Here is a 23,001-nt window from a genome sequence, read left to right as displayed (position 1 = left end):
TGCCTACTCTTGTACATTTTGCAAGCCCTGTGTACTAGGAACTACACTTTGTGTATGTGGGTCACTGCAGTCAACCAGCATAAAGAAGTCAAGGCTTAAGAAGGCCACTCAGCACAAAAAAAAAAAATGTGCTGATCCAGATTGGATTAATACATACGTACAACATGCATGCCTACATACATACACATTTACGTACATACATACATACATACATACATATGTTATTATATATAGTTATATAACAAAGCATGCATAGCATCATGATAGCTTCGTAACCATTCTTGAGTGCATAGTTCACAGTGATTAGTATTATCATCCTGTTATGCTAATTTGTCAACTATCTAGAATGTTCTAATTTTGCATAACTCACTTCTTTACCTTAAACAACTTCTCAATTCTCTCTGCCACCAACTTCACACTACTGTTTTAGTTCTGTCCGTGAATTGACGACTTCAGATATGTTAGTGTGCATTTGTCTTTCTGTGACATGTTTCATCATCATGTCATAAAGTCATAAATGTTTATATATATATTAACACAATATTGTTGTCTTCCTTTTCAAGGTTAATAATCTCTCACATTTTACATATTTATCCGTGTCTCTTGGAATGAGCACTTTGTTGTTTCTGTTTCTTAGCAACATGGGTAATGATGTCATGACCAGAGATCACGTGATGAACACGTCTTTTTGCCCTACTTTCCATTTTAAAGGGCATGTCCACAGAAGGAAGACAGCCGTCTCATATAGTAATTCTTTACTTTTTCAAGGGGCTGCCCTGACGCTTTCCATAGCAACTGCACCACTTTATATACCCACCAGCAGCGAGCCTTTGCTCTGGCCTCTCCACAGTCACACCACAGGCAGTAAATCCTACTGCTAGTATGCGCCTGCATCTTGTGAACTTACCTCGTTGAACACTGAAAGAATATATCATCCGGTTGCTTCTCCAGGGAAAAGTCAGGTTCTCTCTCAACTGTTCTGAGCTGTAAAGGGTCTAAGCTCTACCTGCTCGGACTCCTCAGTCTTCCTCCAGGAAACCTCTTTTCTAGGCAGCCTGTCTCTTCCTTCCAGACATCATGGCCCCCTGTACCTCTGGTTCCCTCCTATCTGCCTTCAGTGCTTTTGCCTGAATCCAAAAAGGCTTGTTCTCTGCTGTCCATCATTTAGAGGCCAGGTTTGCTGGCTGCTTTGCTTTTACACATGTTGAGCTCTCCACACGTGTCTTATTTCTCTTTCTGGTTTTAGTTATCAATATCATCAGCTGCTTATTCTTTTATTTAATGTGCACAGTTTTTCCTCAGACTCTTCAGACATACAATCTGCAGATACCAAAGTCTCTCACAGAAAATGCCATGGTTGCTTATAGTCTGTAGACAGATGACTCTGCTTCCTACCATCTGAAGAGAGTATACGATGTCACTATAAGGTACATCCTATGGAAATATTTGTGACATTGTGATGTTCTGAAAATAAAAACAAGAAAAAGTGGACCTGGTTAGTCCGGGTACAGACACTATCCCATCTGCAGCTCTGTGTAGATTTTGCAGATGTGGACTATGAAAGGATAGTGTGTTTGCTGGGTGAGTTTCTCTACTTTTCCTGCACTGCAATGTAAGCTGATGATGTCAGGATAGAACGTTGGTCTTTTTGTTCTTTTATCGCTCAGACGTCTTTGAACTCACATGGAGCTCAGTCGTATCTTTAATGTTTTCTATGCAGCATGGATACTTTTCAGAACATGAGAACATCCGTTTTAAAGCAGCCAGTAATATGGGCTGGGCAATGAAGGCAGTGAGAGGGCTGGAGCCGTCTACATTCCTTTCCTCCCTGTGTTTTTTCCGGTCCTTGCAAGTGTGTGTGTTGGAGGTTATGTGGAGATACTCCTGCAAGACGGATCATCCCTGGGCTTGCACCAGGCTCTGGGAGCCTTCTAACTCTATTTGATCTCATCAAGCCTCTGAGGACTTGTCCACCTGAGCTGGGAGGCACGTCTTCCTATATTTTAGGTTCAAAGCAATTTCGTATGTGATGTTTAGTGTGTTTAGTATTTAAGCCAAGTCATCCACCTGTGATGAGCGATTCCCCAGAGGAGAAAGCTGGCCGAGAGCTCATATGATGGTTTTTTAGTGACGTGTTAGTAGCAATTGTTTTTGATTTTGTTACCCATGCAGGTATTTTATGAGGCGGCTTCTGTCTTAAGGCATGGCTTTTGTTCAACCCCTCTCTAAGCCACTGACTGGCTTAACCCTGGTACTTTGGTTCACTGACTTAACTCCCTGGCATGTTACTTAAAATTTTTTTTTCTTTTGAATTTTGGGAAACAAAATGTTAGGAAAACTTTGTGTATAAGAATTTAACCCCTCATTTTGTAGAGGCAGTTGCAGAGATCTGAGGTACCAGGTGAAGTGCCCAGTCATTCTTCGTTCTTACCTGCCTTCGTTTATAAGAAGATGAAGAATGGGGGGGGGGGGCGCGGAGAAAAATGTCTCCATTTTGTCTCTTCAAGACAAAGCTCAGAGAAGCTGCTCCTTGATGTTTTCATGGAGACTGACATGTTGTGTCACAAGCGCCTGGTAGGCCTGGGGGGTCATAGTTCATGTATGTTGCAGGTGACATGAGGCTTTGGTTTGGCCATAACAGACCTTTTCTCCTCAGACAGCTCCCTGCATACTTTTCCTCTGGTTACACTGGCTGCCCTGGAATGCAGACACTGTGTTTGCTGCCATCAGAGCCCCACTGGCCAACCTGGTCTAACTTCCTTTTTTTGTGTGTGCAGAACCCATCATAGACCTGGCATATCAGGAAAAGCCTAAGCTTTCCAGCCCTGAATCCATCTTATAGGTTCTAGAAGCAAGTTCACCCTTTCATACCAGCGCTGTCATGAATGAGTCCTCATTCACAGCTCTGACATTCTTACCTGTAGGTACAGGCTGTAGAGATTGGATGTATGTTAAGCAGTGTGTTCTGGGTGAGAGGTGGAGGTAGAAACCTTGAAGTGTTTCTTTGAAAGAGAATGTTTTTAATCGATACCAATGTTTATCCTTTAGTATCTGACCTTTGGAGATTAGCTAATATGCATATGAACCAAAAAGCATGCCATAGCTCCAGTTTTGGTAAGTTATGCTGTGGAAGGACCACCTATGAGATTCGTTGCTGGCAGGTCATAGATAAAGGGTGGAATGAGGTAAAGAAGAACCAAGTAAGATTAAGTGCAGAGTAGATGACAGCCCCAGTGAGAGGGAACTGTAGCGTTAGCCCATGAAGGAATAGAAGAAAAAAGCACCACCCAGAACCCAAGTAAGTAGTCCTGGCAGAGTCTGACAGAAGCTCAGATCCCACTGCTGCAGCCTCTTGTCCACCTTAACCAGAAGTAGAGTGAAAGGAACCTGGTTCAGGTGATCTAGAAAGTTCTTGTCCTGAAAAGCACAGGACAAGTTGAGGCTGGGTAGTCAGTGAGTTCAGAAGGGCAAACAGGAACACCATCCTGCCCTCCAGTCAGACTTAGTGCTAATGACAAGTCTTAACACACCAGTTGCCACAAGGATACAGAGGAAGGTTTATAGTAAGGGCCTATGGCCGCAGGACCTGATATTCAAGCCAATCTTTTTTAGTGGTTCCCCTCAGTCATTGAGGGGGTCATGAGGACTCTTGCATAAAGGCTCTAGAAAGCTACTTATTTGAGGTAATCTGTTGCTGGGCTATGTTCTTGTAAGGAATATCCAGTGGAGCCTGTTATAAACCTGTGAGGTTGAATCCTAGCTTGTGGTAGTAACCCTAGGGTATTGGGCAATTCCACTCACCAGATATGTACCCCCAAGAAAAGCTGCAGGTATGAAATAGAAGTAGTTTTCACAGAGAACAGTACTAGAATGGTGATGTGACTTCCCAAACATACTGACCCTCGGTAATGTCCTCATGACTCCCGCCCAGATGATTTACAAAGAACTGCAAACTTTGTTGTTCTCCCTGCTTGGTTTTATTCTTGCTGTAGTCCAGTCTGTCCTTGGTTTTCTTTCTTTCAAATGAAAAGGTTTCTTTCTTTCAAAGGTTTCTCCCTTTTCAAATGAGAATGTTTACTGTGTCATTTTATATGAAAATGTCTGAGTCATTTTCTGATTTTATAGGTCTCTACAGGTAAGAAATTGACTTGAGTCTCCGAAAAGACTTTATTCTGAAGTTTTGAACAATAATGAAAGTGTTATGACTTACATCAATTGTAAACACGAAATAAACGAATTTTGCGTTCTGACATGGCCATGAGGCTTTGAGGATCAGAGGTGGAATTTTTTTTTTTAATTTAATAATGAAGTGAGTTTTGGCATCTGGCTGGTCCTTGTTTTTATGGTGGTTAATCTCCGTCATCTACTTGACTTGGTTTAGAATCACTGGACAATACACCTCTGGGTGTGTCCTTGAGGTCAATTTTTGAGAGAAATAACTAAGAAGGGAAGACATACCTTTAACGTGAGTAGATTCAGGCTCGGGCTGAACAAAAGTTGAAAGAGGATATCAGACAAGTGCTTTTTGATCCTCTAAGATATAAACAATGAGCTTCATGCTTTCTCTACTTATAATAAGGGACCTTAAACCATAATCTAGAATACATCTTTCCTCATAGATGTTGCTTTAGCCAAGTGTTTTAGCACAGCAGCCAAACATAACTGATACTCATGCCTTATGATGCAGTTATTGGCTGACCCTCAAGCTTTCCCTAGCCATCCGGGGTTAAAGCCAGGGCTGTGGCTTATGTTTGTGGCCAGTACTGCCACCAGCTTCAATGAGATGATGGGTAGCCATCGATTCTGCACTTTAATTCCTAGAACAGTGCTGCAGATTGGACCTTGAGCTGCTCATTGACCATTTTGAGCACTTTCATATTGACCATTTCATACTGAGCCATTTCAGAAGATCAGTTCATACTCTGAACCATAACCTCTCAGAAATCTCTGGTTATTGGCCCATTGGGGCATATTTCTTCTCTTTGCCAATTGCCATTGTCTCCTGGCTTGGGGACAGGGGACTCACTGTTTACCTATTTGAACCAATCACCATTGCTCCCCATCTCTAAAATGTAATTGAAAAGAATGTTAATGGCCTCCAAAGATGATACTCCCATAAACTGATTAAAAAAACTTTAGTAAAACTGTCTCGAGTATTTTCAATGGCTGCAGGCGGGATTCTTGTTTTCTATGATCAAAAAAAAAAAAAAAATCAGGGTGATATTTCTTTCCCGTGGGCCTACAAATATGGAATGGCCTGCTTCTCTCTGCTCACGATCTGTTCCTTTCCCCTTAGACCATCCATGTGGCCATCGTCTGTGCCGGATACAACGCCAGCAGGGACGTTGTCACCCTGGTGAAATCCGTCCTCTTTCATAGGTAAGTGGGTCTTTGCTTGTATTCTGTTGGCACTTGTGTCCCTGATCACCTGCATGTTACCTTGAGGAAGGTTACATAAGAGCGTTCTTTTTCACTCATTATTTAGACTGCCATGAAAATGTAAACTTTGTCTAAAATATGAGGAGGGATATTGCATTAACAATGCTTGATAGCAGGACTTCAACATTGCCTAGCCTTCAGAACTACAAGAGCCTTCAAGGACATCCCAAGTTTGACACTTCTGTTTCTACTGCCTCACACTCCTCAGAGTTTTTTTCTACATTCCTTTTGGCAGATTATCTTGTGATCTTCACTACATCCCTCCTAAAATTCCTGTTTGAAATCCTAACGCTTGGTTCTTTGAAATAGTGTTTTCGATACAGTTTTAAAAAGAGAAGATTAAATTAAAGTAGGCAACTGGGATGGACCCTAATCCAATGTGACTAGTGTTAAACATGTAAGATGAGGACAGATATATTCAGAAAGAAGACCAAGAAGGTACTTAGCCAAGGACATTGACCTCAAGTACTGTAGACTTCTATCTCGTAGAACTGCGGCAAAATGGATGTTTGGTTCCACCTGTCCCTAGTCTGTGGTAGTATGTTATGACACCAGTGGAAATATAAAATAACACCCAGCTTGACTTGTCCCATTTCTGGGTACTTTTGACTGTCAAACATCCTTCTTTATGTTCGGCTAAAATGGTCTATCACAGAAGTTAATGGTAGACCTCGTGGGTCTCCATGAGACCAGTCAGATGGTTAGTTCTCTTCCTCTGGGAAATGGAGGTACGTATATCATTTCTCTCCTCTATGCTTCTGCTTTTCCATGGACTTTTCTTCCTTCCTTTAGATAGTCATGTTTATTACCTAGACATACCCAAGGTCACATCTAGAATTGAGTCTGCGGTTCTAGCCAATCCCTGGCTCTTCTCTGACTGCTTATCAGGGATTTGGGATAAAGTCCATCTATAGCTGCAACCCATGGTATAGACAGATGCACACAAGCCAGGATCCCGGACATTCTTAGCAAAAGGAACACTGCTGATAAGTTCTCCATTCATCTAAGTAGAGAGCACAGTATAATCATGCAGATAAATTCCCCACTCAGACCCGGAAACACTGCAAAAATGTGGATGTATCTTGTCTCCCACCTTCTACCTCAGTCTGCCAACCATCCCTTCTCTCTGTGGCACCTTGCATTGCTCCCTCTTAGAACTATTTCAGGTCCTCTCTTTCCTTTCCATTCAGTTCAGGCCCATAGGTCACTAACCTGGACATACCTTTTTTGGTCCCCAGATTTCTGTTCTTTATATCCATCCTCTCTGAATCCAGAATGGTGTTTCAGACAGGAATCTCTGATCTTGTAAGATGTATCTATCCATTATGTTCGTGGGTAAGTTAGAATTTAAGTTAGAATTTCATTATCCCGACTGCCATGCCATCAGGAGCCATTGCTGGTCTTCATGGCGTTTCCTTGTCCAGTCCTTCAGTGACTTTATGTGTTGGCGTTCTGACCTGTTTGCAGCTCCTTCATCTCCCCATCATGTGTTCTCCTGCTCTGACAACCCCCATCCCCTTCCCCAGTCCCAAGCCATCACTTGCTTTCTTACATTATAAGATTTCACACATGCCCTACCTATAAAGGAAGCTCGGATGCGACCCTCAGTAAGTGTTTAAGCTTCTATTCTGCAGTCCATAAAACCCCGCTCACCATCTTGTCATATGTATTATGTTGATCTCTGTGTAACTAGTCACAATTGCTTCTGTAGCAGAAATATGGACGTTTTGGGGACAGAAACTATGCCTTATTTCTCTGTATCCTTGATATTTACAAAAATCTCAACCAGTAAATATTCACTTGTTTATCAAGTGTTCCTGGGGGAGTCTTTTAATAAGGAACTTGAAGATTTTTAAGAAGTTGCCTAAGAAACAAACCTAGACTGAATTTACGTTCGCACTTATGTCGCGATAGCAGCAAGAGGCCTTCAGCAGAGTTGTTTTAACCCTTCGTTTTAGCTGTTAACTTGCTGTGGATCGGATCAGTCCCAAACTGACTTTTCTTGTAGTAACCTTTATCCATTACTGACATCCCTGGCATGTCTTTTGTACTGGTCTGTTTATGTGTCTCCAGTCAGCTGGCCTGTTGGCCAAAGACCACATTTTGTACCTTCCACCATCAAGGATGAGATGAACATGAGTAACAAACCAAAGTCTAACAAAATTAATGAGGAACAAGGGCTGGCAAATCTTCCTCCTCCTCCTGACCCATCGAGACTGTGATTTCAGTTGTACAGTTTAAGAGGTCCTAGGAATGCCAGGTGAAATTGGCCGCGTCTTCTCAAGTGAAGTCAAATATCTTTTTATTTATTTATTTTTTTTGCCATGGCCATATTCACTATGTAATTTCCAACTTTTGTGACCCCCCCCCACACCCTCATTGCTGCTTGCGTCCAGGCACCGTGAAGACCGCACGTGAGCCAGATTGGAAATTCTCAGCCTTGTGGTTCTTCTTTGTCTCCAGGACGAGAGCTCCCAACAGATAAGAGTCCAAAAGCCTCTTCTTTCAGGAAAGGGAGTTTGTATGATCAAAGATATTCTTTTTTTCTTCTTCTATGTCACAATTATGATAAATTTTTACATCTGGAAAATCCACATTTTGTGGGGCTTGTTGTTGTTCGTTTGTTTGTTTGTTTTTACAAAAGTTTCTTTCCTGTCGCTTCCCCTACACGTCTTAGAATCTGGTGGTTGTTGCGGATAAACAGTCTGTACAGTACAAAGACATTCAGTTTAAAGATAGCAGATTTATTAGCAGCTGTGGAAGGCACATCCTTTCCCGGAGGCACGCACATCTGGGAGAGAGCTCATTGGCAGCGTGAGTTATGAATATGAAGTCTGCACCATGACGATGAGAGCTTGGCTCCACCGATCAAGATAACGATTGGCGTCCCTTCCTCACCTTGACATTATATAAATGAGAATGATTGTGAATTAATTTGCTGCTGATAGTAAGCTTGGCTATTAAAACAAAAGGATGTTTGAAAGACTTTCGGCTGAGAAAGTCCAGCTAAAAATAGCTTTCCTCCCTCCCAAGTACATTATTGGGATTGATGAAGACAAGATGATCAAATACGTTGACAAATGAAGTGCCTTTCTAATGTTAATGACAACGGCATAGTCGCGGTTTATGATGTTCATTGACAAATGAAATACCTTCCTAATGTCAGTAATAACGAACAATTGTGGTTTAGGATGTTTCTTTTGGCTTTCCCTGTTAATTACAGTAATTAGATTTATTTTCCAGACTAGGCTTTCAATAGATATTCATTTAAGGTTTTCTTTGTTATGTCAAATCAATTTTACTTCTACAATACGCTTGGTGACAGTGGACATGCTATATTTTAAAAGATAGTAAGAGATTGGCATGCACAGTTAAATAACAATGTGGCACTGAATATTCTCCAACCTTCTGAAAAGAAATTTCAGAATGTATGCCTAAGACCCTTACGCCACATGACTACTGAAGGATCTATGTCTTAAAAGGATGACCTAAGCTCTTTTTTCTTTTACTTTTGAGATTATAATATAATCCCTTCCATGTAAGGTTATATTATAATCTCCTTCAAGCCCTTCCATAGAATCTTCCTTGAAGATTTCTCTGTGAAACTGATAGCCTCTTTTTTAATGAATTGTCAATACATACATACAAACATGTGTGTGTGTGTGTGTGTGTTTTAAATATAACATATAACATCAAGTATTATCAAACCTTTTTGAAAACTTGTGTATAGTCACTATAAAAGTAGCAGTTTGGGTCAGAAAGAGTGCATAGGATGTGACCAAAGCAAGTGGGCCAACATGGTCTTTTTTTTTGCTTTTGCTCAATGAGGCTGTGCTCCCAGGCAATCAGCATGCATCTTTGAACATTGGCTCTGCTCTTCCCCACCCCACCCAGCCATAGAGCCCTGCTTAAAATACGCAGAGAGATCCCTCTGTTTCTGTATTCAACAAATACTCCCTCGCTCTGTACCAAATTCTTTTCTACATGTTGTCAGGACACTAAAATTCCCAGTTCTCCTGCGTCTGCTGAAGTAAGATATTGTTGCTAAGTCCTATGTCATAGACAGGACAACCGAGAACCAAGGTGACTTACCCACTGCTCAAGATCTCAGGTCCAGGGGATGAACAGGGCTGAGTTTAAGCTTGTTTCTGTCTCCACAAGTAGCAGGGGATTCCCTGCCTTCGATATCACAGCCATTCCCCTTAGTAAGGGTCATCAGTTTATTGGAGGTGTTGACATTGTTATCGTCATTACAACGCCCAACATCATTTTTCTCCCCTGACAACTTGTGCTTGTGAGATCCTAAGTCTTGAATACATGAAAGAATTTAAAAGCTCAGGCGTCTGTGTTTCTAATAAGACTTAAGACAGTCTGGACAAAGGACAGGTGCCTCTGATCGCATAGCTGCCTGTAGAGGAACGAGGGGAAAGGATCTTTGCTCAGATGTTGAGCTTCATGTGGACTACTGAACTCGACTTTCTCTTACTCAGCACAGTAAATTCTATAACTAGAAAAACCCAGGCTCACAGAGCTTCTGTGCTCATCTAAGGTCACTATTGAGCAGATGCCGATCCATTGGTTCTGGACTCCTTTCCGCCAACCTCTACAATTCATAATGCTTTCCCTATTCCTTGTAGCCCGCTGGTTCTTCTAGAAAGGTGCCCTGTTCTCCGTTATCTAATAAATGGGTGAATTAAGCTCTCCCCTAGTTTTCCCATATTATGGTGGCTATTTAGCCTCCTTCAATTCAAGGATGCTCTGACCCCAGATCCCCGCTACTGGGACTCTTCTGGAATAGTCCTAAGTGTCAATGCTTCCCTGAGGGCTGCTGCTGCTCTCCCTGGCTCTCTTCATTACCTAAAATTGCTGTTGCATTGTAAACTTAATAAATAAGGATTATCGCAGTTTCTGTAGCCTTGCGAATTGTAATGGAAGCGGGCCTTGCATTGCCTTTTGGGAACTTTGGCACTTTTCTGGCAAGGTTCTGCCAGCAAAGCGTTGATTTAATCTTTGCTTTCTGCACTGCTCTGTTTATTGCACTCCAGCCTCGAACACGGGAGCAGTTAAGGAAACAGAGGCTGGGGAAGAGTTGCTCATTAAAAGCGTAGTCTTCGGAATCTGCCTGGAGATGGAGCAGTCCCTTGCCTCCAGGGGGATATTGGTACTCAGGCAAATAAGACTACTGGGTATTAGGCTATGGACCAAGCCACCTCTCTAAGAAGAGGCCTTCTCCCATGAGTCTGGGGCTGTGCTTTTCCAAACGTATTTATAACTAGTGACTGGTGTAAAGAAAAAAAAATCTAGCTTAGCTATGATGCTGTTCTAAAACTAAACACCTTTTAATTGTATATTGAGAAGATCATTCCTTGTGAGTGAGTTTTTATTAACTTCCATTTGTGAAATTTTCTTTGCAGTCAATGTTTGCCTAACATCTGCCTAAATGGTGTTCCTTTGCTTTTGAATAAAAGAGAAGACAGAGGCTTCACACCCTCTGGAGGATTGTGGTACTTGCAAGGCTCTATCATTAAAATCCACTCTTACCTTCCCGAATTAGGAGCCAAAGGTAAAAGGAAACATTCAGTACCCCTGATAAATTGGCCATTGTTTAGCCCTCACCGCTCTCGAATAGTAGATTGTTTTCATCGTCTACCCTAAACATGCCCACATATCTGTCACTAGCCTCTCATTCCTCTCACTTCACAGTCTTCAGTCTGTTCTCTCTCTTCAGATTTGCCTAGTCTGGACATTATTGGAGATGAGGGAGCAGAAGACTGTCTCTGGGCAGGGACATGACAGGCAGGCAGGCAGGCAGGCAGGCAGGCAGACAGACAGACAGACAGACAGACAGAGCTAGACAGCAGATGGTGTATGTACAACTAAGTCTGGTGGTGATGTAGCTTCTGGTACTGAGTCCGTGAGGGCAGCATGGGTAACCACTTGATTTCTAACAGAAGGACCCAGGCAAGCTGAACTGAATGGCAGGTCATAGGGACTGTTCTAGGAGGCATGACTTTTTGGGGGAAGGAAAATACCATTATCTTAAGGTAAACCCACTCTCATCTTCATGGTACCATAGCCAGGTCCCTGACCTCTTTGAGGCTTTAATGCTTCCACCTAGAGGTAGAGTCCATTCTTTACCCTAGCCCCTGACTGCAGCCCACCAAGAGTCCAGAAAAGCTCTGCTGCTTAAAATCAAAACAAAAAAACAGCAAAAGCAAACCCAAGTCATCACTGGCCCCTCCTCTCTTTTTAGTCCACTTGGTTTACTTAGGGTTGCTTGCCTGAATATCAGTGGAGAGTTACTTTCTAGACCACACACACACACTCTCTCTCTCTCTCTCTCTCTCTCACACACACACACTCTCTCTCTCTCTCTCTCTCTCTCTCTCTCTCTCTCTCTCTCACACACACACACTCTTTCACATTTGTTTATCACTAGGAGAGGAATTTGCTGAGTAGCTCAGAAATGATATTTCTGTGCTAATTTTCATTTCATTTCTTCTTCTTTTTTTTAAAGAAATTTCTAAATTCCATGAGTAATGGTTACTGGCTCCGAGTCCTCCCCAGCCAAGCTGTTGTCAGTGTTTTTATTTTAGGCATGTTAATGGTGTACAGAGCCATCTCATTGTGATCTTACATTCTGCATTTCCTTGGGAATTAATGAGATTGGGTGTCTTTTCCTGTGCTTATTGACCATTTGTAAATCTTTCTTGAGAAATGGCTATTCAGAGCCTCTCCAGGATTTTTAATTGGCTTACTTGTCTTTTTTTTGTTTGTGTTGTAAAAGATCTTTATCATCCTAACAAATCCCTCATCAGTTACTCACTTGCAGATATTTTTTCCTACTCTTGAGCAATGTTTTTTACTTTATGTCCTTCCAAGCACAAAAGTTCTATTTATTTTCCTTCCTTCTGTCCCTTTCTTTCTTTCTTTCTTCCTCTCTTCCCTTCTTCCCTCCCTCCCTTCCTCCCTCCCTCCTCCCTCCCTCCCTCCCTCCTCCCTCCCTTCCCTCCCTCCTCCCTCCCTTCTTCCCTCCCTCCCTTCCTTCCTCCCTCCCTCCCTCCTTCCCTCCCTCCTCCCTCCCTCCTCCCTCCCTCCCTCCCTCCTCCCTCCTTCTTTTCCTTCAGCACACTGTATTCCATGTGACCCTGACCTTTAGGGTGCTGAGATGATAAGGCTCTTGAGGAAACCTCCTTTGGATCTGCAAGTGGCCTTCTGTATCCTCCACATTGTAGTAAGCAGGGACAACCAGGGTTTTTTGTTTCTTTGTTTTTGTCTGTTTGTTTTAGTTTAGTGAATTCTTGTTTATCCCTGTTCCTCTCTCTTTCTTTCTGATTTAGATGCCAAATCTAAAATATGTGTGATTTATGAGAATAGCATAGACTTCTTGGCTATTTAAGACTCAACTTGGGGATGTAGGATGTCTGAGGATCAGGCGATTTTCACCAAAGTTACCTGAAGCCTGTGAGGTCAGAGTTTACTTTTCCATGCCTAAGATGAATAAGGACAAAATGGGAAGTAAGGACAAGGCTGAGGAGAGCAAATATACATCTATTAAGGGAAAATGATAAAACAAACAAACAAAAAAACTCCTGAGAGCAGGGAGGAAAACCTCCCTGCTGCCCTGCCCCAGCTACTGCAGGAGCTAGATGGACACTGAAGTAGTCTTTATTGGGACTGAGCATTTTTAGTACATGAAGGCCTGAACCTGTAAGGAGCTCACATTCACTATACAAATTCTGTCCTTAGAAGCAGAGTCACTCTTCCTTGTGTAAGAAATAAGTTTGGAGTCACAAAGAAAGAGACCACCTCTTCAGATGAAGGATCTAGATGAGGCAAAATTGTAGTTTTGATTCCGAATGTGTGCCCCAAAGAGCAAGCGCATTGCAAGAAGATACTTGATGTTTATTCTGATTCAGGCGATGACCGTGCTTTTCCCTGTCGGCTCCTACCTCACAGCTCACGGTTTTATTCAGTTGGCCAGTCATAAAAGAATTGGTACATAAGGAATGAAGGAGGCAGGGGGACGGAGTCAGGGCTTCAAGGGGGAAAGGGTCACTCATTGTTCCAGGCCACGGAATTCCTACAACGCAGCTCTGGGCCTTTGTGTAAGCAAAGATTGTCCCATGTTTTAGGAGTAGTTATATTGAAAGACTTGAAAAGGAAACTTTTATAAGTTGGGGTAGGTAAACAGATTTTAATTTCTTGTTTAAGTACAAGTTTTCCAAGTATTTGATTAGAAAAGACTCATGTTTAATATTTCCTACAAATGCAGGTTTCATATGTCTTGTGTACTTACTTCACCATGGGCCCCATGACTGCCTAAGCAGAGCAGCTAAACTCTAGTTTTATAAACCAGTTATGACAGCCAACGAAGAAAAAGTCTCTCCTCCATTTCCTTCAAAATGCTTCTCTACTGAAGTGCCAGTTAATTTTGTCAAATTGTGGTGGAGTTTGGGTCATTTTGGCCTATGCTAATCCGCTTATTTTCATTAAACAAAGATAAGGTAATTTTTTGCATGAGAAGGTAACTGTGCAAAAATACTGATCATTAACAAAGTGGAGGTCCCGAAGTTCAGTCTTAATGCAGTAGGGTATAAGGGCTCTTACAACCACAGTGGTTTCCTTGTTCATCTCACTATCTTGGGAGCACAAGGCAGAAGGCAGTGATACCAGCAGAGTTCTGAGAGTCCAAGAAGAGGTCACAAGCATGCAGAAGAGTGCAGTTCTGGAGCTGCCGTCGACCATGCAGTTTCCAAGTCCCACTAAGGCAGTGAAAGGAAACAACACTGGTGACTTGTGGAAATAGAAGAGCTTTGACCTCAGACAGCTTAAATTATACCAGAGGGAGAATGCATAGCTACATCAGAGACCAGCATTGCTAACTTTGAGGATAGAGCCTGGTAGGAAGAGATGGGGCTGTTTTGGGTAGGGTAGCTAAAGAAGACTGCCCTGAGTTTATGACCCTGGAGCTTGTTTTGAGGAAAGAACCAGAGACAGTCATGGGAATACAGAGACAGGAGAATGATGGTGAGATCTTTAAAATCTTTGTTAGCTCAGTGTAGGAGTGGGATCTTACGGTATCCCTCAGTGAACAGAGAATGAGATCATTTTAGAGAGAATATTGGACTTGTAGAACGAAATATGTGTTGAATGAGGAAATAGCGATGAGAAAGAAGTAAAATATTCATGAGATATCACCAAAGGTTAGATGTGATCTTGATAGCCGTCATCAACCAAGTGCTTCCAACATGTTTTCTTTGCTTCATATACTTGAGACCAATTGATGTAGATGATAGATAGATAGATAGATAGATAGATAGATAGATAGATAGATAGATAGATTGATGTAATAATAATCACTTTTTGCAGGTCTCAAAACGACACATAGATAAAACTTCCCAAGGTTCAAAATTAGTTTTTTACGGAACCAAGATACGTCAAAGCCTGAGATCCAGCTAGGAACCTCTAAATGGAGAGTGTTGTAGATAGCAGGGTTGTAGAAGACAGTTGGGGTTGTTTATTCCTAGAAAGGTGGGATGTGAAGAGAAAGACTACCAACCCAAATCACCATGGCCAAATTAACTTTTAAAAGCAGTTAGTTAAAACTAGCTTTTTTGGTTTTTTGGTGGATTGTTTTGTTTTGTTTTTTGGGTTGTTTATGTTTGTATAAGCTCTGTCTCTCCCTAAAGGCCAGAATCAAGACATTAGCATTGGGTACTAGGAAGATAAGGTTTTTATAGCTCAACAATAGAGGGTTTCCAAATGGGGCATTTGGTAGGCAAAATAGAAGGGGTTACAAAAACAGAATCAGACCTCCTAAAACAAAGATATGTTTGCAAGGTGGTTATAATACGGCAGACATAACAACAGGTAGTCTTAGATCATAATAATCAAATGAAACCAAGGCCTGGTTGTTGTTTCCTGGAGCATACAGTAAAGAACAATTTGTCGTTCTATCTCAATCCTTGAGAAACAAAGGTTTGATCGTAAACAGGAATGAGCCTAGTTTGTCTCTACTATAAAATGGCTTCTCTTTGAGATGGAGGCAGACTGTCTTGTCACTTACCAGACTCAGGAAAAGGCTGCAGGAAGAGCCCGGCCTGGATTTAAAACTCATTCCATTTTCCCCTGAATCCATTACTTTTCTATTGCAACAAAAAAACTTGAGACAGAACGATTTAATGAGGGATTTACTCTATAGTTCAAAACATATCTTACAACCCTTTTTCTAGTACCAATTTTCAGTATCGTCACTTTTCTCTTTGTTGGAAGAAAATACCCTAACAAAATCAACTTATGAAAGGAATGGTTTATTATAGCTTGCAGACTCGAGGGGATACATTTCTTCCTGAAGAGGAAGTCAGGAACACAAAGCCAATCAGTACATCTCTGCCGTTAGGAAGCAAAACACGACAGGAAGTGAGCTTAGGCTACGAAACCTCAGACTTAGTCTCGGTCACTCACTTCAGCAAAGTCTTATCCTCTAACAGTTCTACAACCTACCCACAGAGTACCACAATCTGGAGATCAAGTCTTCAGTCACCTAAGTCAAATCGGGATAATTTTATATTCAAACTACTAAAGCCCCCTGAATCCCTGCCCTGTGTTGCGCTATCCAGAACAGTCCAGGAAAGGCTGGAAGCTGTAGATAGTTGAGTGAATCAAAGCTTTCAGGACTCACGACAAAAGAGGCAAGCTAGTCTCCTCGGTGACGTTGCAGATGAGTGCAGCATGAGCACGTAGCTTTGTTTTGGGAAAGAAAAAGCAGAAAACACAACTTCTCTTTGAGGTAATGGAGAAGTATTTTGCCAGTCACCCCTACCAGTTTAAGGTAAGGCCCTGCCGTCATGTTTTTGCACGTCAAGTTGGTGGGTGCAAAAGTTGTCAATAATTGTTATTTGTGCCCTGCTTAAAATTTTTACAGTTATGGCATTTTGACAACAGATGTAAGAATTGGATTTTACTTTTTTTGGTCCGTGGTTGTCCACACTCAGAAGTTCAAGGCTGAAGTGATATCTTTTCTCCCTTGCAGTTCTAATATTATCACCAAGAAACACTGTAGAGCTACATGCCTGGTTTACTTCTACAGTGGCCTGAGGATAGTATTCCATATTATCTGCTTGGAAGGGGGTGACTTTGCAACTAGAACCATGACCCTTAATGCTCCTCTGGCATCCTCCTCTCCTCTCAACAGGCGGAACCCTCTGCACTTCCACCTCATTGCTGATTCTATTGCGGAGCAGATCCTGGCTACTCTCTTCCAGACCTGGATGGTACCTGCAGTCCGAGTAGACTTCTATAACGCTGATGAGCTCAAGGTAAGGAAGGGAGGAAGGGAGGAGAGTTCTGCTGGTCTCCTGTAGCTGGGAGCCTTGGTGGGGAATCATTAAATAAACTGTAGCAAGGACAGAGACCTCTTGAGGTGAATGTTGACCTCAGAGGTAAGAGTTTCTGATGAAAGAATATATTTTGAAGCCCCAAGAAGATTATCCTGAATAATTACTACCTGTGGAGTATTTTAACCAATAGAAGACACGTGGTCATCTAATCGCTTTGCCTAAAGTTCTTCTACAATGCAACCTTGCTTCCATGATGATTGAGATCAGGATCTAAGTAAAGGCCATGGACTTGGCTCCCAACTCGGCTCCTTATTTATCTTTTGTCATTCCTACGAGTTCTCCCTAACACATAGCTATAAATATTAGAGAGACCGTGCTATGCGGCTTCGCGCCAGTGCTGTCGTCCTTTGCTCATCCTGTTCCCTCTCTCATGCTTGCTCTCCCTGTTGTCTTGTCAGGTCTCTCCCATCCTTTATACTCAGTGGCATTGCCATGCTTTCCTGTTTCCAGGAATAAGCCAGGAGCTTCATAGCCATTTGTCCTTCTCATCTCTGTCTAATTCATGGTCCTTAGTCCCCATGCAGCCACAGGTAGCTGTGAATATACCCCAACACGGAATGTAAATTTACATTAAAACGGGATGTGGTTAGCGTTTATCTTTTGTAAGACACTGGCATAGATCCTAAGCATGGGATGTACACATGACTTTATTGTGTTAATGCTGTAATGCAGAGTCTGCCAATGGAGTCTAGCAGCATCTCCTTAATGAGGTAAGAAGCCGAGAGAGAGCATATTCTGGTGCATAGTAGGTGGTGTGTGGTGGGTGTCTCACACACTAGCAAGTTTGGCACACTGCTATAGTTAAAGGAACGAACAGCTCTAAAGTAAAACTTTGGCCCACAGTTTCTGATCACCTTGAAAAGACCAGGCTCCTAGGATGGGGCTGATTCTGGCAAGTTGATTCTCCTTAGAGCCACAAAGCCTTCATATTGCATTTCCGAGTAGTAGCATTTTAACAGATCATGTTGATGCACACTAGAATTTCTGATTCTCACATATTCCAGGCACAGAGGTTGATCAAGATGTTAAGAAATTTGCAGTTGGGGGTTGTCACAATTTATGTGCCATTCCAATGTATTCTAAGCTAAAATTCATTAATACTCTAAGAACAGTAAAAACAAGACTTAGCAAACTGCTGGTGTAATTAAGGTAAAAAGCCACCCTTATGTCTCAGGGTCTTAGTGGCAATACCATGGGGAAATGAAACCAGAGAGGAGGAGCAGAGGTGGCAAGAGGGTCTTCCCTGTTTCCACACCTATCACTCTCTGTCCCAGTCAACTTATAGCTTGTTTAGCAACACAGAGGCAGCCATACAGGGTGACACATTTCTGTAATGGTAGAAAACTGGGAGTCCAGGGCAGGAGGATATCTATCTCTAAGAGAACCTGAAGTGTATAGGGAGATTCTGTCTCAGAACAAAACAAAACAAAACAAAACAAAAAGAAAAGAAAAAGAAAAAACAAAAGCCTTGGGGAGAGGGCCTTCCCTATGTTTTAATTTCAAATACTTGTTTTCCACAGGAAAATGGTGTATTTGCATCTGAGTCTTGGCTAGCTAATTTGTGGGATGATTTGAGGTAAAGCCAGCCACTGAGGGAAGAAATAGTGTTTGTGACTTTGTCAGGTTCTTAAACATGCTTGGCTTTTTCAGAAGTAGTGGCTAGAACCTGTGGCCCCAGCCTAAAGTGGGAGGATTGTTAGAACCTAAGAATTGGAGACTAGCAAGTAACATGGCAAAAACCCTGTCTCATAATAAAATAAACACTGAACAATTCAACCACTTACTGAATCCCAAGGTCGTGTGGTATCCATGCTGTAGTGGATCCTAGTGATCCCATGGCCTGGAATGTGACCCGTGGACCCTAGGATGTTGAAGGGGCAGAGCCCAGGGCTTTCCTGAGTCCCTGAGCCTTAGATGAGAGGAGAGGAACAGAGAGGGTCCATGGTTCTACTCCAGAACAGTTGCCTGTTACTTTACACACTGTGTTTGTCCGGGGTGGATTTTTGTCAGCTTGACACACGTTAGGGTTATCTGGAGTAGGGATCCTCAGTTGGCAAAATGCCCGTGTAAGATTGATTTTAAGACATAGGGTTGATTGGGAGAGTCCAGCACTCGGGGCAGTGCTGGCCCTGGATAGGTGGTCCTGGGTTACGTAAGAAATAGGCTGAGCTGGTCATGGAGAGCCACCCGGGAAGCAGTGTTCCTCCATCATCTCTCTTTCAGTTTCCCCCTACAGGGTTCTTTCTGCCTTGAGTTTGTTTCTATTCTGCCTTCAATGAGGGATTACGTTCAGGTCTCATAAGCCAAATAAACCCTCTCTCTCCAAAGTTGCCTTTGGTTTTGGATTTTTATCACAGCAGTAGAAAAGAAATGAAAACCAATTCCTAACTCAGTTACAGCTTTTATGGTCTAAAAAAGTGTAATAATTTTTAAAAAGTTCGTACTGATATAATAAAAATGGTACTGTCTTCTAGAATCTTTCCTCTATAGAAGGTTCCTGATAATTTTTTTTTCTACCTGTTCCCCAGATTTCTCCTCTATCTGAGGGTTTCTATGCCCACATCCTACCAGGATAATGAATACGGGTATGTTGTATAGAACATGGCGTTTTCAGGGCACTAGTGGTGACACAGAAAAACATTCATGTATGACCACCTCTGCCAACTTGCATCTGCCCTCTCCTGGCTCATGGCACCCTCGTCTGCCTTAGATGCTCATCTTTGGTTTTTCTTTCCTTTCCCTGTGTGGATCCCCGTATCTTAGCTGAGCCCTGTCTCCCTCGCTAAGCCCTGGTATCCAAGCTTCATGGTCGTTTCCTGTACATTGTCATCTCTTGCCTTCTATTCTGCTCACATTTCCTTTCTCAGGACTATTCTTGCACAATAGCAAGGTTCAGTTTTCTGAAAAGGCAGACTCATGCATGACACCGCTCTTTTTGGTTTAAGGTCCTCTGTGGTCCCATTAAGAGCAAGATCACAGCTGTTCCGTCGTTTGTTTTTGTTGTTGTTGTTTTGTTTTGTTTTCGTTTTTTTATATTAAATTCTGTTTTCTGGTCTTTCTTTCCTCATTGCTAAGTCATTCCCTGTTTTGTTTTTCCTGAGCCTATGCTACTGTGGGAAACAGCCTCTTTTGTTATCACCATGGGCATTCTTTGTCCTTTGAGTTTGCAGGATTACATATATTTCTTCAGGAAATTCACCACACACCTAAATCTGTCATCCCTTGTTGTTTGTAATGGTTAGAATGACTCCCGTAGACTCATGTCAGAGTACTTGGTCACCTGTTGGTAGAACTGTTTGGGAAGGATTAGTTGGTTTGGCCTTGTGGGAGGAAGTGTGTTGTTGGGCAAGGCTTTGAGGTTTCAAATGACCATAGCTTTCCCATTAGTTTCAATATCTTATAGTTGTGTCCTTATAGAACCCTCAGCTACCGCTCCAGGGCCATGCCTGCCTGTCCCTTGCCATGCTCCCTAGTATGAGTCTCTAATACTCCGAAACTGTAAGGCTCAAATACTTTTCTTCTATATGTTGCCTTGGTCTTGGTTGGTGTCTTATCACAGTATTAGAAAGGTAATGAAGACCCTTTTAATCTCTTTGCTCCCTGGGTTTTTTTTTCCCTGCTGTGATCCTTGCTGGATGCCTGGTTAAGAAAGTGTTTGCTAAGTAGCTGATTTATAATGCATTTAGAGCTGTTACCTTTGTTTTGTTTTCAGTCCTAGGGGTTTAGCCTGGGGCCTGGAAAATGTTAGGCCTGCATTGTAAAGCCGAGCTCTGTTGCCTCCCATTCATTCTACTTTCTGCTTCCAGATAGGGCCTCACTGTTTCCCAGGCTAGTGTGGCACCTATGATAATCCTGCTGCAGCTTTCTAGTGGCTAGGATTGTGGGCCTGGGTTACCCTGAGCATCTCCAGCACTGGGTTAGGCAAAGGATATCAAGGCAAAATTTTGATCATAAAAAAGAATCACAACGTTTCTGAGTGCGTTTTATGGTCTGGGTGGGCAGCCTGCCTGAGACTTTGCAATAGTGGTTTTGTGTACAGCAGCCCATATCCTAGTAGCAGTCCTGGGACAGGAAAGCACGCATTTTTTTTCCCTCTTTCCTTCTGACTACCCCACTTTTTCAGATACAGTCTCTTTATACGGACTTCATTGGCCTTGAATTCACCATGTATCCCCATGCTAGCTTCAAGCTCACTCTGAAAGTAGGATGACTGTTTTTCTATGACAACTATCGGGAACAAAGCACACTCTCATGTCTCCCTTTAGATAATATCTGGGAAGGAAGAAGAACAGGGGGAAGCAGACCTGGACTGCATTCTCTGAATCCAACAAGTATGTCAGAAAGCTCGTCTACAGACACGTAGGACAGTCTTCCCTGATATGGCTGGCTCCGAGAAATCATTCTGCACAGCTCTTGGAAATGGCATTTCTCAGAAACGCTCCTGCGAGCCCCTGGATGTCTCTGCTTGTGTTGGAGATGGAGTATGAGAGAATAGGAAATTCATGAGGGTAGGGTACATGATTAAAAACAAGCTGTGGAAATCCACCTTGGGCTGGTGTACTTCTCTCCATAATGACCAATTAGCTTGGATTTGCAAATCCGAGTCTCTGCCCGCCCACCCCTGCTGTCTATAGAATGTTCCTCAGTCGTCCCAGTGCTTGCATAGCCCGTTCATCCCCAGCCTCCAGATCCCTATATCAAAAGGCTACCAGGACTGTACGTTCTGTGCCCTGAGCTCTGCTCAAAACCTGTACCTCTGAGCCTCCAGAGATACCGGGGGGTTGGTTTTGGTACAGAGCTTTATAGACGTCTGGACACTCACTTCTCATGACAACCCTCTGGGTTTGCGAGTAAAATTGTTTTACCTCCATCTCACAGATAATTCATAAACCTTCAGCCCAGCACTGCAGAACATTTGCCTAAGATCAAGCAGCTAGTAAATGCCCAGGGTGAAGTTTGACGTTTCTCTTTTGAAATGAGATGACGTAAGACAGGAAGTCACACAATTCACTGTGCACAGATGAAGGTTATGCCTGAAGGAAAGGACTGCAGTCACCGGAAAATACGTATGCCCTTGTGCTAGGGTACTTGACCCCCTGTCCTTTGGGGCCCCCTGGGCTCATGGGCTACATCTGACATCTATTTCCTTTAGAACAAATACATTGATCCTAATGATATCCCTGCTTCTCCTCCCGATTCCCACAATTCTGTGGTGTCAGTTTAATATCCCCACTATATGGATAAATAACTCCAAATCTTAGCTTATCGGAAGCCACGTCTAATCAATGGCTCAAAACCCAAAACTCTCTTAGCTCCATTGTGTCTGATTCTTGCCCTCTGTTCTTTCCCTCTTTCCCTTTTCTGTGTAGGATAACATATTATCTATATGTCTAGTTAAACAAGGGTCCCCCAAGATCTCAATGCTGTTCCTTTTCTCACTGCCCCTTAAAAACAAATGAATTAAGCATGAAGCCTCCATTTAATGGCTTGCTGGGAACAGAACTTTATGGTGGGGATAAAAGTAACCCACTCTAGTGATACTGCCGAGGTTTGAAATGGCCCAGAACTCTCATCCAGGGACCTTGTTCAAAACTAAATGATCATTACTATGGTTAGTTTGCTTTAAATCAGCAAAACAGTTCTCGCCAGCTTTTAGACAAGGCTCTGCGTGTCTGCTAGTCTTTTATCTTGCCCCCTCTGGTACAGACAGTCACCTCCATGCTACCATGGGGTACCGATGATCCTGAGCTCACAAAGGGACGTAGCTGGGTCAGTGGCTGTTTCATGGTTCACCTATCTGGTGGGGAGTCCTAATTTATCCGCTTCTCTCCATAGCCTTGATGCCAACATCACAGAGGTTATGAAGTGGAATTCAAGACAGTGGTTACAGAAAACATTGATGGTTGACTCTGAAAATTGGTGTCCCCATTCATCTCTAATTGCCTTTGTGCTGCTTTCTGTGGAAAGAGTGGAGGTTCTCTTTAGATGGCTATAATCTCTCAGCCCTCTTGTGGGCCTTCAAGAAGAGCATTTCTATTGTTCCTCCCTGTGGACCAGGTTGAACTGCTGCCTTTCCGGTCCCATTTCCTAGGAGGATAAATTTCCTGACACGGAAGTTTCAACCACAGTGAAATGAAGCAAACATGGATTCTGTGTATTG

At 42.6% G+C, this 23,001-nt stretch overlaps 1 protein-coding gene across 5 annotated transcripts in view; it reads left to right on the top strand.

Moving 5' to 3' along the window:
- Positions 1–23,001, top strand: part of Large1 (LARGE xylosyl- and glucuronyltransferase 1) — a 452,006-nt gene that overhangs the window by 223,611 nt on the left and 205,394 nt on the right. For all 5 annotated transcript variants that reach the window (NM_001429168.1, NM_001429166.1, NM_001429167.1 and 2 more), the window contains 2 exon segments: positions 5,297–5,379; positions 16,637–16,760. In NM_001429168.1, coding sequence (NP_001416097.1) covers positions 5,297–5,379; positions 16,637–16,760 — 207 coding nt within the window.

This window comes from Rattus norvegicus, chromosome 19 (assembly GCF_021556685.1).
Source record: "Rattus norvegicus strain SHRSP/BbbUtx chromosome 19, alternate assembly SHRSP_T2T, whole genome shotgun sequence".
Lineage (NCBI taxonomy): Eukaryota > Metazoa > Chordata > Mammalia > Rodentia > Muridae > Rattus > Rattus norvegicus.
This window is presented reverse-complemented; position numbering and strand designations above follow the sequence as displayed.